At 39.7% G+C, this 15,962-nt stretch overlaps 1 protein-coding gene across 4 annotated transcripts in view; it reads left to right on the top strand.

Moving 5' to 3' along the window:
• The window catches only part of LOC128745105 (uncharacterized), a 76,720-nt gene extending 63,255 nt beyond the window's left edge, over positions 1-13,465 (top strand). For all 4 annotated transcript variants that reach the window (XM_053842092.1, XM_053842094.1, XM_053842095.1 and 1 more), the window contains one exon: positions 12,688-13,465. In XM_053842092.1, coding sequence (XP_053698067.1) covers positions 12,688-13,092 — 405 coding nt within the window. In that variant the 3' untranslated portion in view covers positions 13,093-13,465. The remainder of the gene's footprint in view (positions 1-12,687) is intronic.
• Positions 13,466-15,962: the final 2,497 nt, after the last annotated feature.

The following is a 15,962-nucleotide window of genomic DNA, read 5'->3' as shown; positions in this document are numbered from 1 at the left end:
GGGCAGTACACGCAATAATCAAAGACCACTACGTGGATGATTTCCTCAGCAGTGTCGACTCGGTAGAAGAAGCCGTACAGCTTGTCCAACAAGTAAAACGGATTCATGCCGCAGCAGGGTTTGAGTTCGGGAAAGTTCTGTCCAATTCGCAGGATGTACTCGATCTTTTAGGAGAGACTGGATCACCAGACAGTAAATCACTGGCCTTCGAAAAGGAAAAGCTACACGAACGCGTTCTAGGTGTGGTGTGGGTACCTGCAGCGGATCATTTCACTTTTGATCAGCCAGAGTTAGAAGAAGCGTTAAACAATGAAGCAGTCCCAACGAAACGGCAAGTTCTACGAACCGTGATGAAGTTGTACGATCCGCTGGGATTTGTCGCGCACAAGTTTTGATGCAGGAGATCTGGCGAACCGGTACTGGCTGGGACGAGCCCATAGCAGAGCATCTGTATGGAGTAGATGGATTGCACTGTACGTTGCGATTGGCGAAGTAAAGGTGCCCCGTTGTTTCTTCGGACCTCTTCCACCAGAGGAAGTGAATGAAATTGAACTACATGTGTTCACGGATGCCAGCATAGCCGCTTGTTCTTGTGAAGCTTACTTAAGAATGTCGGGTAATAAAGGTGCCTGGTCCTCATTGGTCGCGGCAAAACAAAAGTAGCGCCGCTGCAGACGCTTTCAATTCCTCGATTGAAGCTGCAGGCTGCCATGATGGGAGCGCGCTTGATACCAAATATTCGTTTGGCGCTCACCATCAACATCCAGTTCGTTTCATTTCGAGTTCGTTTCATTTCGAGTCGGTGAAATTCTCTCGCTTACCAGCGTGGACGAATGGTATTATGTACCATCGAAGCTCAATGTGGCTGATGATGCCACAAAGTGGAACACCGGACCGTTGTTCAACACGGAAAATCGTTGGTTCCAAGGACCGAGGTTTCTACGAGAATCAAAAGGTGGCCTAAACAATCAGTAGAATGATGAAGAAAATGTTGCATGCGAAGAACTTCGCATGGTGGCTGTACACCAGCCGGTAGAACCAATAGTTTGGACGGAGATTGTCGGCGGCAGAATCTGGATCAGTACGACTTCATGAAAGCGGAGGTGACTTTAGGGCGTCAGGCTCAAGGGCAGATGTATTCGGCAGAGGTTGATGAGTTGAAACATGGTCGCAGTGTTGGGAGAAGCAGTTCGCTGCATTCGCTAGTACCATTCCTCGACGAATGTGGTGTCGTTCGGGTAGGAAGTCGGATTGGAAGTGCACAGCACATTCCATATGCAACGAAATATCCTGTAGTTCTTCCCAGGGATCATCGTATCACGTTTCTGTTAGAACAGTCGTTCCACCGACGGTTTTTGCACGCCAACGGCGAAACTGTCTGTGCAATGAGCTACGGCAGGAATTTTACATACCCAAACTTCGGGTACTCGTGCGGAAAGTGGGAAGAAGCTGTCAGCATTGTAAGGTCAAGAAAGCAGCCCCTGCCTCACCATTGATGGGATCCTTACCGAGAGTTCGCCTAACACCGTTTATTCGACCGTTCACGTACGTCGGAGTAGATTACATGGGACCCTTCGAAGTAAAAGTCGGGCGCAGCGTGACGACATGTCTAACGATACGGGCCATACATCTTGAGCTGGCTCACAGTCTTTCGTCGAAAGCTTGCGGCATGGCATTCAGAAGATTTGTTGCCAGACGGGGGGCGCCGTTGCAAGTATTCTCGGACAATGGCACAAACTTTGTGGGCGCCAACCGCCAATTGTCAGAAGAAAAGCAGATCCAGCGAATAGTCGAGGACTGTGCAGCTACATTTACCAATGCATATACCCAGTGGCATTTCAACGTTCCGTCAGCTCCGCACATGGGAGGACCATGGGAGTGAATGGTTAAGTCCATGAAGGCAGCGATGAAGCCTCGGAGAGCCTGCGACTTCTCAGCGATGAGGTGATAGAAACGATTATGTTGGAGGCTGAAGCGATTGTAAACTCGCGACCACTGACTTACGTTCCTCTGGACGATGGCAGACGATGAAGCTCTCACGCCAAATCACTTCCTGCTGTACGGATCGATCGGTATCAAGCAACCAGTGACTGGTATGACTAGCGGAAACGTCCTACGAGACAGCTGGAAGCTATCGCAGCAGATAGTGGACAATTTGTGGCGCAGATGGGTGCGGGAATATCTTCCGACGTTAACGAGGCGCACAAAGTGGTTTGAAGCAGTAAAACCGCTGAAACCGGGCAATCTAGTCATAATCGTCGACGAACATGCTAGGAATCAATGGGAACGAGGGCGTATACTCGAAATCTTTCCGGATAAGTCGGGTCAGGTGAGACGTGCTATAGAGCAGACAAGTAGAGGAGTGTTCGCTAGGCCTGCCGTAAAGCTGGCGCTGTTGGATGTGCCGGCCGGTGAAAATACGGAGGTAGTCCCTTCGGAAACGGAAGTGGTTCACTGGTCGGGGGATGTCGACGAGCCCGTCGTCACGGAGAAAAAGTGAACAACTTACCTTTCATTACGACCAATTACATTGACGGATTGACGGGTTAGTTTGTTTACAAAAGTAGTTCATTAGTCAGGAAAATTGATCGTCTTACTAAAGCAATCTTATTGATTTAGAATCATAGATAATTTGCCAAGCCGTCGAATAAAGTGAGCTGTAAACAGCTAGTGAGCAGAAAACATCTGGTACGTTAAGTGATTGTAATACTGCATAAAGTTGCATTGAGTTTGTAACCTAAAACGATACTTACCATACTTACCTGTAGAAAATCCTCGGTGAATCCGTTGGCCGCAGACGTAGAACCTGTAAAATTACGGAAAGAACACTGAATATGTAATTGATTATACTTACCTATCGTATTATATTAATAACTAAAATATTAAATAAAATTACAGCTTTAAAGCTGCCAAGTACGTAACTAAAAGACGGTGTCATTCGCAACAATCACAGTTTTACCCGCGGTAGCATTCTTTTAGCTGTCAGCCCATGGGCATTGCTACTGAACTGCTGACAGTGTTTATCTGTCTCAGGGTTCTTCCCTTCAAAACAATGAATTGCAGTGTTGAATGATTGCCTGACTAACCTGTCAGTCATTTTCTGAAGAAAATTAATTAAAACTTCGGAGCAATGTTTACGTTTATTGCCGGTCCGTTTGCTGTTGTTGGCAAAACGAATGATTGTTTCACATTTGTTTTCATTCATTAATGTCGAACTGTCAGTTTCTGTCGAACTTTTAAAAAGTCAGAATTGTACGACTGTATTGTGCAATTCATATGATCCAAATAGGAATCATGGTTAGAAGTTCTCCCGCGGTTCTTGTTGCACACACTAAGATCGTTACAGAGGAATCCTTTGTTGGCGAATATGGGCACAATGGACCAAAAATTTTCTGAAAACATCTAGTTATAGCCTTCAAGAGGGCGTACGATTCAGTAATGCAAAAAGTGTGCTGGTGGATTATTATGACATAGGCTCTGATTCCACGTGAAACATCAAGAATGTGGGTTTGGCAATGCACATCGTAGTCTAATAAGATTATTATTCCTTCGATAGAATGTATTCCAATCAGACAGCATTTGACGATGCTATATAAACAGATGTTATTCATACTGACGCTCATTCTTGTGGCGACTTTCGGAGAAGCAGCAGACAGCAGCTGAAGGAACCCTGGACTGGACCTTGGAGAAAATCGGTGGCTATGCCGATAGTTGAACAGGCAAATGGCTTTCGAAGCGAAAGGCATTGCCGCAACAAAAGGCACCAGCCGCGAGAAACCCTGTTGCTTACTGCTCCAATAGTGCTAGCTACAGTGAAGAAAGGCGCTGAAAAAAAGGCTAGTGCAAGGATCTGCACAAATTGACTTCTGTTTACGATAGCTTTATTTAAAATTGAACTGAAAATCAACTTGAAATTGGACGCCAATTTGGTGTAATTTGGACTGGGTGTTTTATTTGGAATTAGACATAAAATCTGAGATAAACAGAATTTGAAGTTTTTATTAGGCTCAGAATTGAACCTGAAATTGGACTTTATATTAGAATTAAACTTGGACGTAAATTGGATTTGAGATTAGGCTTGAAATTGAAATCCAAATTGTGCTTGAAATCAGAGTTTATATTTGACTTAAAGTTGGAATTGAATTAGACTTGAAATTTAGCTTCCGATTGGACATTAAATTTAACTTGAATTTGAACATGATCATGAAATTAATCTCAAAGCTTTACTGAAAATTAGGTTCGATATTTTTTGTATCTCTCACACCTTTACCTTTTGCCTCTTTTTTGTTCCACATACTTACAATTTTCTAGTCCCGTTCTTCCACTTTTTATTCCGTTTTTCTTTCTTTTCTGTACTGTTTTCTTGGTTTTTATTTTTTTCGTTGCGTTATTCCTCTTATTCTCTCGGTTTTATCTTGTTTCTATCCATCTTTTATGGTTAATAGTTTAGTTCTCTTCTTTTGTTGTCCTAGTTTCTCTTATTTTCAGTCCTATTCTTTCTCTTTTTTGTCACTAAGGTTTTTTCTCTTCCCTATTCGTCTTTTCTTCTCCCTTTTTCTTTTTTTCGTTTGCAGATTTCATCTGTTTTTAACTCTTTTTATCTTTCTTTCTCGTTTTTTTGACTTCGTCTGTTTCAGTTTTCCTCTTCATTTGTTTCATTTTTCTTCTTTTAGCTGCCCCGTTTTTTCTTTTTTTTTGCACGTATATTCTGTTTTTGACTCCCTTTTTTCTCTTCCGTTGTACCTGTTTCTTTACTTCCTTTTTCTTGTTTTTCTTTTCCTTTTTTCCCATTCTATTCCTATTTTGTCCCATCTTTCTCCTTTTCTATGTTGTTCGAACTCTTTTTTGCTTGCTCCTCGTTTGCTTTATCTTATTTTCTCTCTTGCTATTCTTTCTTTCCCTTTTAGTTTTTCTTATTTTTTGTTCGGCTTTCCCTTTCTTGTCTTGTTTTCTCTCTTTTTCTTCCCTGTTTTCCCAATTTTTTTCTGTCTCGTCTTCCCTATGTCTGTCTCGTTTTCCTTTTTGCTACCTGCGTTTTCTCTTTCTCTTCCGCTCCTGTTTCGTTTTTCGTCCTTTTCAATTTTAATTTTTCTCTTGTTTTTTTCTTCCATTTTTCCTCATTCTCAAGTCCGTTTTTCCTCTTCTTCTATCTCGTCATCTTTTTCCGTTCCGTAATTCCTTTTCTGTTTTACTTTTTCCCTGGTTCCGTTCTTCCTCTTATATCCTGCTTCTCCTCTTTTTCTGACACTGTTCTGTTTTATTCCTTTTTTATCTCGTTTGTCTTCTGTTTTCATTTGTTTAATCTCCGATTTCCTTTTTTTCTGTTCTCGTTTGACATTTTACCTGCTCCCGTATTTTATCCTTTGCTTTTCCACCCTTTCTATCTTATTTTCCCCTATTTTTTCTCCTTTTCTGTCTAGTTTTTGCTTATTTTCTTTGTCGTTTTTCTCTTCTTATCTCTTATTTTTCTACCTTTCTCTTCCGTTCCAAATTCTTATGCTGTCCAGACTCCTCTGTTTTGCCCCGTTTTCCTTTTTTATTCTGTTCTTTGCTTTCTCATTTTCTTTTTCTCTTTTTATGTCCCGTTTTTTCTCCCCTTTTTCAACAATTTTTCCTTCAATTTTATTTATTTCGTGACAGTTTTACCACCTTTTCGCGATTTTTTTACGCGAATTTCGGAATTTACGCGGTTTTTTACACGAATTTCGGAATTTAAGCGGTTTTTTCACGCGAATTTCGGAATTTACGTGGTTTTTTTTACGCGAATTTCGGAATTTACGCGGTTTTTTACGCGAATTTCGGAATTTAAGCGGTTTTTTCACGCGAATTTCGGAATTTAAGCGGTTTTTTTCACGCGGATTTCGGAATTTACGCGATTTTCGGAATGTACGCGGTTTTTTACGCTAATTTCGGAATTTATGCGGTTTTTTTTTACGCGAATTTCGGAATTTATGCGGTTTTTTTCGCGAATTTCGGAATTTACCCAGGTTTTTTCACGCGAATTTCGGAATTTACGCGATTTTCGGAATGTACGCGGTTTTTTACGCTAATTTCGGAATTTATGTGGTTTTTTTACGCGAATTTACGCGGTTTTTTACGCGAATTTCGGAATTTATGCGGTTTTTTTCGCGAATTTCGGAATTTACCCAGTTTTTTTCACGCGAATTTCGGAATTTACGCGATTTTCGGAATGTACGCGGGTTTTTACGCTAATTTCGGAATTTACGCGGTTTTTTTACGCGAATTTCGGAATTTACGTGGTTTTTTTACGCGAATTTCGGAATTTAAGCGGTTTTTTCATACGAATTTCGGAATTTACGCGATTTTCGGAATGTACGCGGGTTTTTACGCTAATTTCGGAATTTACACGGTTTTTTCTCACGCGAATTTCGGAATTTACGCGATTTTCGGAATTTACGCGGTTTTTTTTTACGCGATTTTCGGAATTTACGCGATTTTTGGAATTTACGCGGTTTTTTTACGCGAATTTCGGAATCTGCGCGGCTTTTTTTACGCGATTTTCGGAATTTACGCGATTTTTTTAAGCGAATTTCGGAATTTACGCGATTTTTTTAAGCCAATTTCGGAATTTAAGCGGTTTTTTCACGCGAATTTCGGAATTGCGCGAATTTCGGAATTTATGCGGTTTTTTTTCGCGAATTTCGGAATTTACCCAGTTTTTTTCACGCGAATTTCGGTTTAAGCGGTTTTTTCACGCGAATTTCGGAATTTAAGCGGTTTTTTTCACGCGAATTTCGGAATTTACGCGGTTTTTTACGCGAATTTTGGAATTGCGCGAATTTCGGAATTTATGCGTTTTTTTTTCGCGAATTTCGGAATTTACCCAGTTTTTTTCACGCGAATTTCGGAATTTACGCGATTTTCGGAATGTACGCGGTTGCGCGGAATTGCGCGATTTTCGGAATTTACGTGGTTTTTTTCGCGAATTTCGGTATTTACCCAGTTTTTTTCACGCGAATTTCGGAATTTACGCGATTTTCGGAATGTACGCGGTTGCGCGGAATTGCGCGATTTTCGGAATTTACGTGGTTTTTTACGCGAATTTCGGAATTTACACGGTTTTTTCTCACGCGAATTTCGGAATTTACGCGATTTTCGGAATTTACGCGGTTTTTTTACGCGATTTTCGGAATTTACGCGATTTTTGGAATTTACGCGGTTTTTTTACGCGAATTTCGGAATCTGCGCGGCTTTTTTTACGCGATTTTCGGAATTTACGCGATTTTTTTAAGCGAATTTCGGAATTTACGCGATTTTTTTAAGCCAATTTCGGAATTTACGCGATTTTTTTAAGCGAATTTCGGAATTTACGCGATTTTTTTAAGCCAATTTCGGAATTTAAGCGGTTTTTTCACGCGAATTTCGGAATTGCGCGAATTTCGGAATTTATGCGGTTTTTTTTCGCGAATTTCGGAATTTACCCAGTTTTTTTCACGCGAATTTCGGTTTAAGCGGTTTTTTCACGCGAATTTCGGAATTTAAGCGGTTTTTTTCACGCGAATTTCGGAATTTACGCGGTTTTTTACGCGAATTTTGGAATTGCGCGAATTTCGGAATTTATGCGTTTTTTTTTCGCGAATTTCGGAATTTACCCAGTTTTTTTCACGCGAATTTCGGAATTTACGCGATTTTCGGAATGTACGCGGTTGCGCGGAATTGCGCGATTTTCGGAATTTACGTGGTTTTTTTCGCGAATTTCGGTATTTACCCAGTTTTTTTCACGCGAATTTCGGAATTTACGCGATTTTCGGAATGTACGCGGTTGCGCGGAATTGCGCGATTTTCGGAATTTACGTGGTTTTTTACGCGAATTTCGGAATTTACACGGTTTTTTCTCACGCGAATTTCGGAATTTACGCGATTTTCGGAATTTACGCGGTTTTTTTACGCGATTTTCGGAATTTACGCGATTTTTGGAATTTACGCGGTTTTTTTTACGCGAATTTCGGAATCTACGCGGTTTTTTTTACGCGATTTTCGGAATTTACGCGATTTTCGGAATTTACGCGATTTTTTTACGCGACTTTCGGAATTTACGCGGTTTTTTAACACGAATTTCGGAATTTAAGCGGTTTTTTCACGCGAATTTCGGAATTTACGTGGTTTTTACCTTTGTTATACTATATAACAAAGGTTTAGAAATTGGTCGAAAAACACGAAATTGATCCAAGGCCCGGAGGGCCGAGTCACATGTACCAATCGATAGGGTTCGACGAACTGAGCAATGTCTGTGTGTGTGTGTGTGTGTATGTATGTGTGTATGTGTGTATGTGTGTTCGCTCCGAATTTTCTATCGCCTGTTACTCGGCGATGGCTGAACCGATTCGACCGCTATTACTTTTGTTTGAAAGGTATTATTGCCTAGTATATCACTATTAAATGGTTTCGTGGTCTGACTTTTCGTTTGAAAGTTATAAGCAAAAATGTGAAAACTACGTGACACGGTTTTCTCCGGAACCACGCAACCAATTTTAACGATATTAGTACCAAACGAAAGCTCTTACTATTACTAAACATTTAGCTAAGTTTTATTGAAAACGGACAAGCAGTTTAAAAGTTAGCCTTGAAAAACTTGTTTTGACTAGGTACAAATGAACGCCTGTTTCTCAGAGATGGCCAAACCGATTTACACGCTATTAGTTTCATTTGGCAGGTAATATAGCCAGATAGATCACTATTGAATAGTTTTCTGATTGGACGTTTAATTTGAAAGTTATGAGCAATCGAATACATCACACCAAAATTAACAATAATTTATAATGATTTTAACCAAGATAATTTACCTAATTTCAATTATTTTAATATCAAACGAGAGGTTTTCACACTAGAAATATATATGCAAAATTACATAAGAATTGGTTTTACCGGTCAAAAGATATTAACCCTCGAACACTCGCGCCAACTTTTATAACACGGTTACTTGCGCGCACAATAGCCCAAACCAAAGAAAACGTGCGCAATAGACTTTTGACTAGGAAAACTTAGTTTTAAGTTTATCAAACCTTTGGAAGAGTTTCTTAAAATTGAAAGCTCTATCGTCTGGTAGAATTTGTATTCTGATTAATCCCCTTAAGAGTGAAATAAACAAATTATTTTCCTTCAGTTTCAATACAACACATTGATATGTTTTGCAAACTTTTAGAGCATATTATTACAAGAAATTTTGCTGAGCACAGTAAGCTTCTATCTCTTCAGTGAAGGTAGAAAAATCTTATTTATTGTATATGAATTTGTAAAATCAGTTTTTCTATTCTAACTCTTCTTGTAATTGTTGTATGACTTTTTCATGTATTACAAAGTTGTACAAATAATAAAAATACACAACTCTGCTGAATTTAGTATACCTCTATGTTTGCTTGTTTAGGAACTGTAGAACTTTAATTGTAAAAACAGCCTGATTTTGACCCCGAATTACTCGATTACCAACAGACGGACACAACATTTTACATTTGCTGGTAGTTTTGCTGCATACAGACATCATTTTTCCATGTGAAGAAACGAGAGAAAATTCCAGTTGGGGTCAATTGCGGTACACCTCACATGCTACTTGCTTCGTTTCTGTGATGTCGGTTTATGCTAATCTTGTTTCCTAACAATTTAAAGTATTAATGTATTCAATAATTCGGACATTTTGCTCATAACAAGTTTACTGAAGAATATACGTTAGTATATACGTAATATACGATTTGTAATGGCATTCAAAAACCTACACATGTTGTACAAAATACAACAGCGTGAGTAACCGAAAGTTAATAAAAATTGATGAAATTTATTCAAGAAAACTTTATTGTTGTGAATCAAATAGAATGGCATTACAGGAAATTATGCATAGTTCAAAAACCTATAAACTAGACCTTTACTACGCAATGTATATGTTAAAGAATGATATTTCTTCTTACAACTTACTTTTACTTGAACTTACCCGCATTAGTAACAACTTACTCAGCAATTTCATGAGAAAAAGAACTATCATAATTTGCAAGTGCTTCTATTTTGTTCAAATTTTGTAAACTTATTCAATTTCCAAAAATTTCATGTAAGCCAAACGTGTCGATTTCTATCTCAAATAGCAAGTAAGATCGTATAACAAAGGTTCCTTTCACCACTAGGTGGATTAAATCAGGTTTTTTACGCGAATTTCGGAATTTACGCGGTTTTTTACGCGAATTTCGGAATTTATGCGGTTTTTTCACGCGAATTTCGGAATTTAAGCGGTTTTTTTCACGCGAATTTCGGAATTTACGCGATTTTCGGAATTTATGCGGTTTTTTTTCGCGAATTTCGGAATTTACCCAGTTTTTTTCACGCGAATTTCGGAATTTACGCGTTTTTCGGAATTTACGCGATTTTTTTACGCGAATTTCGGAATTTACGCGGTTTTTTTACACGAATTACGGAATTTAAGCGGTTTTTTCACGCGAATTTCGGAATTTACGTGGTTTTTTTACGCGAATTTCGGAATTTAGGCGGTTTTTTTCACGCGAATTTCGGAATTTACGCGATTTTCGGAATGTACGAGGTTTTTTACGCGAATTTCGAAATTTACGCGGTTTTCGGAATTTACGCGGTTTTTTACGCGAATTTTGGAATTTACGCGGTTTTTTCACGCGAATTTCGGAATTGCGCGATTTTCGGAATTTACGAGGTTTTTTACACGAATTTCGGAATTTACGCGGTTTTTTACGCTAATTTCGGAATTTACGCGGTTTTTTATACGCGATTTTCGGAATTTAGGTGTTTTTTACGCGAATTTCGGAATTTACGCGGTTTTTTTTACGCTGGACGTATCTTTCGCATAAAAAGCGACTTGAGTGTATTCAGGAAATCCGAATTTTTCGGCCATAGCGCAGGAACAACAAAAAATGTTATCATGAAAATTTTATCATTGAAGGACTAGAAATCGAAAAAAAGAAAAATATGTTGGAAATTAGAAATGAATATAAATTGGTTTTAAATTGGACTTCAAACTGTATTCGAAATCGGACGGGAAGTTGTACTCGAAGTTGGACTTAAAATAAAGATGAAATTGGACTTGAAATTAGACTTGTTGACCCACACACCACAATTGTGACCCTTTTAGTTGCAGCAACATATTTATGGCTGAAGTTAGTCATATATCGGTTACCACAACTACTTTGTGACAATTATGTTAGTAGGGAATAGACATTAAATTAGACTTAAAATTGAACTTAAAGCAGGAATTGAAACTGCACTTTGAATTAGAAAAAAAAATCGGATTCAAACTGCACTAGAAATTGTATTTGGAATTGAATTTGGACTTGAGACATCCGAGCATCTCCGTATTTGAACGTAGGTGTTGCGGACTATTCTCGGTGGAGTACAAACGGATAGCGGAGAGTGGCCTAGGTGTATGAACCACGAGTTGCGGGTACTATTTGAAGAGATTCCCATCATACACCTGGCGAAAGTTGGGAGACTACGATAGGCTGGCCATTTCGTAACGATGCCGGGCAACTGTGCAGTGAAATCCGTTTTCTTCAAGAACCGCACCGGCAACAGGATTAGAGGGGCCGAACGTGGTAGGTGTCTCGACCAGGTTGAAACCGACCTGCCATTGAGACGCTCAACGAATACTTGATAAGGCAAGAGCTATCCCGGTTCTGTTCTGCTAGAAGTAAGAAGTGCTGTCAAAGTCTGCCTTTAAATCCATTATTAATTGAAATAATAATTTTTAGACACAGAATGTTTGTCCAAGAGCGTGAACCTTGAAGAACATCTTCAGGAAGAAATTGTCAATCAACCGGACAGTAAATGAATTTTCAACTTGCCTTTTCCCAACTGCTTTTGACATTGAAATTCATTTGTCCCTGATAGATGACTTTCCACTCATTGTACAAAATAAATGAATCCATTAGCGTTTCTCGGATTCAAGTTCATTGCGGGCGCAAACCTCTCGTGCATTCCGTGAGCATAAATCAGTTTTCCCCTTCTAAATCTAGCCTGACACTACAACCGCGTACAAATAAGCCACTCCGACAGGTGACAGGTGAAGTCGAATTGTCAAGATCCGACATTAGGTTTGTCGTATGCCTTTAGAGAGAGGATGACGGCTATGATAGTATCACGACTGCAACAACGACGACGGCAACGACGACTGACGATCATTGACTTAATCGGTTAAGGTCGTTTAGTTTTTTCTTAATATTTCGAGAAAACCAAACGTGGCTGAAACCGACAAACATGTTCTCTTGCTCTGGCACCCGGTCGCATTGCATTACGCTATTCGGTGTGTAGGAAACCGACCGACCAAGAATCTGTACATTGAAACCGAAGCTTTCGGAGATCTAATGGCAACTCGTGATCAACCAACCGGTGGGGGGAAAACTTGTTTTTATACTAACCCGTAGCAGTTGCTACTAAATGCGTTCACTTCGTAGCTAGAAGCTTTGCTAAATTACTCAGCATATAATCTGCACAGTTAAAAACCAAATACTTTCAATACTACTCGCTAACAATGAATTAACAAAAAAAAAACTTAATCTCTGGTGAAGGTAACTAATTTGACTTAAAAGCAAAACAAAAACCAGCGAAACGACATAAAATAAATGAAATCGTAAACAAAAAACCCGACCAAACCGAACAGAAAACTCGCCGCAAACACACCGAGGCTTGACCGCTTCCTCCTCCTTGCTCCCACACCCACAGAAAATCAACTCGATCATCGACGCCAAAACCCGGCTGGTGGACAAACTGGACCACGCGAACATCGAGAAAAACAAGCAGTACCACATCGAATCGCCGAAACCGATCGGCGATCTGTCGTCGCTGATATCCTCGGTCATAACGCCGAAGGTCCAGTTCATCACCAGCAAGATCGGCTCGCTGAGCAGCGGTCTGCTGGGTGGGCTGTCGGCCGGCGGAAGCAGCGGCGGCAACGGTCACGATAACGATCACGGCAACGGAAACGGAAACGGTGCACCACCCGCCCTCGGGGGTGTCGTATCGTCGCTGCTCAAACTGTCCGGACCGATTCTGTCCGGTTCGTCCGGTGCCAATGGGGGATCCAATTCGGTTTCGCTAAACGATCACGACGATGACGATGATGAGTAGGAAGGAGGCCCCCCCCCCTAAAGTCGGGACATCCTTCTTTTTTGTTGATTTTGTATTATTATTTGCTGGCTTCGATAATTTTGAAAACTAAAAAAAAACAGGGGAAAACGGGAAACTCAGTAGAAAAAAAGTTAACTTTCATGCGTAGCACCCATGCGGGCCAATTCAGAAGCCATTGTTGGGAGTGTCATTATTTCATTGCAGCAATCATCCATTTGTAAAGAAGCGATAAATTATAAGTTAGGGCTCAGTCATACAGCTAGGGGATGTTTTAAAGTAAAACAAAAAAGGAGAAAAAACAATAAACTAAACCGAAACAAACAAACAACACACTATCACGAATTGGTGGGAAATTTCGAACACAAAACGAACCTCGAAGGACCAATTGTAAATATGCTAGATGAAAAGCAGAAATAACAAATAAAAAAAAGTTGTGAAAAATGGAATTAACCCTGTGTTTGATTGTTTCCTACTACTAACTCCCTGTTGCTGCGTGCTCTTAGTTGTGTTTGCTGTTCTTGTTCTTGTTGTTGTTGTTGTTCTTTTTGTTGCTGTTACTCGTTGTCCTTTTGTATATAATTTTTTTCTGTGAAACTTTTTGGTCTTACAAGCTCTGCATCCCGACTAAAATTTCACTTCTAATGCATGCCCCGCTGACTTACTCTACGTTGGTTATTTTGTTTGGAGTTTCCTCTTTACGGTGAATGGTAAGTTTGATTGTCTTAAAAATAAATTTTGAATCAAAATATGCATGCAAATGTACTTCAAACGATTTCTACAGTCAACCGAAATTGGTTTCTTATATTAAATTTTCATAAAAATACATAATGACACACCTTTTAAAACTGATAACATTGCGCTGAAGCTTGTATGGTTCCTCCTGAGGATCGTAACGAGACCTCTTGGATGGACTTAGACTTGGATCGTTACACCCGAAAAAAAACTCCGGATCCGGATCATACACAAGAACAGAAGTGATTGAAGTGATTTGTTCTACTTTGTTCCGGCATCTTTACCTTAAATCGAGCAGGAAGTTGGACTTAAAAGTCAAATTGGATGTGAACGGCAATAGGACTGGAAATGGGACTTCAAATATAATTTAAAATTGAATTTGAAGTTTACTTGAAATCGAACATGATATAGGACCTAAAATCGAACTACAAAGTAAACTTCAAATTGGTATTGAAATTAAACTTGAAATTTTCCATGACATTGGACTTGAAATTGGATTAAAAGTTTGATTTGAGGTTGATTCTATTTATCGCAAGCAGAAATTATTGTTTAAGTGTTATAGACCCAGTCAGCATTTTCATATGTATAATTAGATTGCAAATAAGAGTTACGTACTGATATGTATCCAACAAAATTGTATTCGACGCACAAAAACCGCTTATTCGTACCACTTTGGAGGCGATATACGCACTGAGGAATAATTTTGAGCGATACACTTATAAATCCGATTAAGCGCTACTAGCTACATATAGCTATACAACTTTGTGCTGAAAATCGTATGTTTGTCAGCTACTAGCATTATACTTGTGCGCGCTTTATTAGACTTTGTTTACGACTTCGAATTGGTTAAGAGATATTTACGATAATTTTCGTACATTGACAGACGAGTTGGTGCTGGCTGGGGAGAAGGTGGGACACTAGCCCCAGCGTGCCCCAGGCTAGTGATTTGTTCCCGTGAGTTCTAAAATTGAAATCTCATAATACTCCCGACTAACCACAAACTGGATGTATTTTAGGGTTGTTATTTTGAGTGTTCAATTCTATTGTTATACAGCTTTTACCACCATTTTTTGTAAAATTTTGCATTCATTGAATTGGATACTGACCGAAGTTGCTACAAGATTATTATCAAAAGTAGCGTGACATAATCCAATTGAATTCAGAATTACATAGTCAAAATAAGTTGAAGAATTATAAATTGATACACTGACGCTGATGATGGCTGTTTCGGTATACTTCAGCTTCGACCGGGATGGTGCTCGCGGTAACAAACCTCACCTGTTCTTGCACTAGATCTGAGTATGGAATTATCCTCCAAGTTGAGCTTGAGGTGCCCGTCCGTCACAATGGTCCAGAATAAAAAATCAATTGGAAGCTTGATTTTTTTGTGATATGTGATGCTATCCTAAAATTTTAAGGCTAATAAAACTATGACCGCTATGACCGCTATAAAACTGTCTTTCGGGCAAGCTATAAAGCGTACAACTTACTCTAATAAATAGCTCAATCAGTCAGCCAGCTTTATCAACTCGAAAATACATCCGTGAATGGAAAAGTTCATGTTTTACTAGCAGATCATCCTGATCGACTGATTGCGACTATAATTTTAGCAGTCTCCGCAGTTGTGCAGCACATGCGCATTAAATTTTATCGTGCATATTAATTAAAACAGTGGCGCCCAGGCACAGGCATGGTGCGGGCCAAATCTGATCGTCCCATGAGCAACGACCTCTGACTATTCCTGCGCATAACAAAATATAAAATATGCGGCAGCGAAAACCATTTAGGAAACACCATCGGAAAGGAATTTAGGAAAGGTTTGAGCCGGAAAGCATCCTCAACATGCTCGAGTCATTAGGACTAAACTGAGTGACTCCTGTGTCATTTACCACCGTCCACCGTCCCTCAAATCAGTCCGCGGGTCGCACGAAATATCCCGAAGGGCCGCAGTTTGGGCATCACTGAATTAGTATATCCAAAAGTGAACGTGAGTATGTTTGTATGTTCCACCATAACTTCAGAACGCCTTGAACGTTCTCCACCAAACTAGGCACACATGTTCCTTGAAATAAGGAAATTAGCACCGCGGGTTGACAAGAGGGGGGGGGCATAACAGGGGGGAAGACATCATTCCGACA

The sequence above is a fragment of the Sabethes cyaneus genome, chromosome 1, assembly GCF_943734655.1.
Source record: "Sabethes cyaneus chromosome 1, idSabCyanKW18_F2, whole genome shotgun sequence".
Taxonomy (NCBI): domain Eukaryota; kingdom Metazoa; phylum Arthropoda; class Insecta; order Diptera; family Culicidae; genus Sabethes; species Sabethes cyaneus.
The sequence above is the reverse complement of the archived record's forward strand: the minus strand, read 5'-3'. Positions and strand labels throughout refer to the sequence as shown.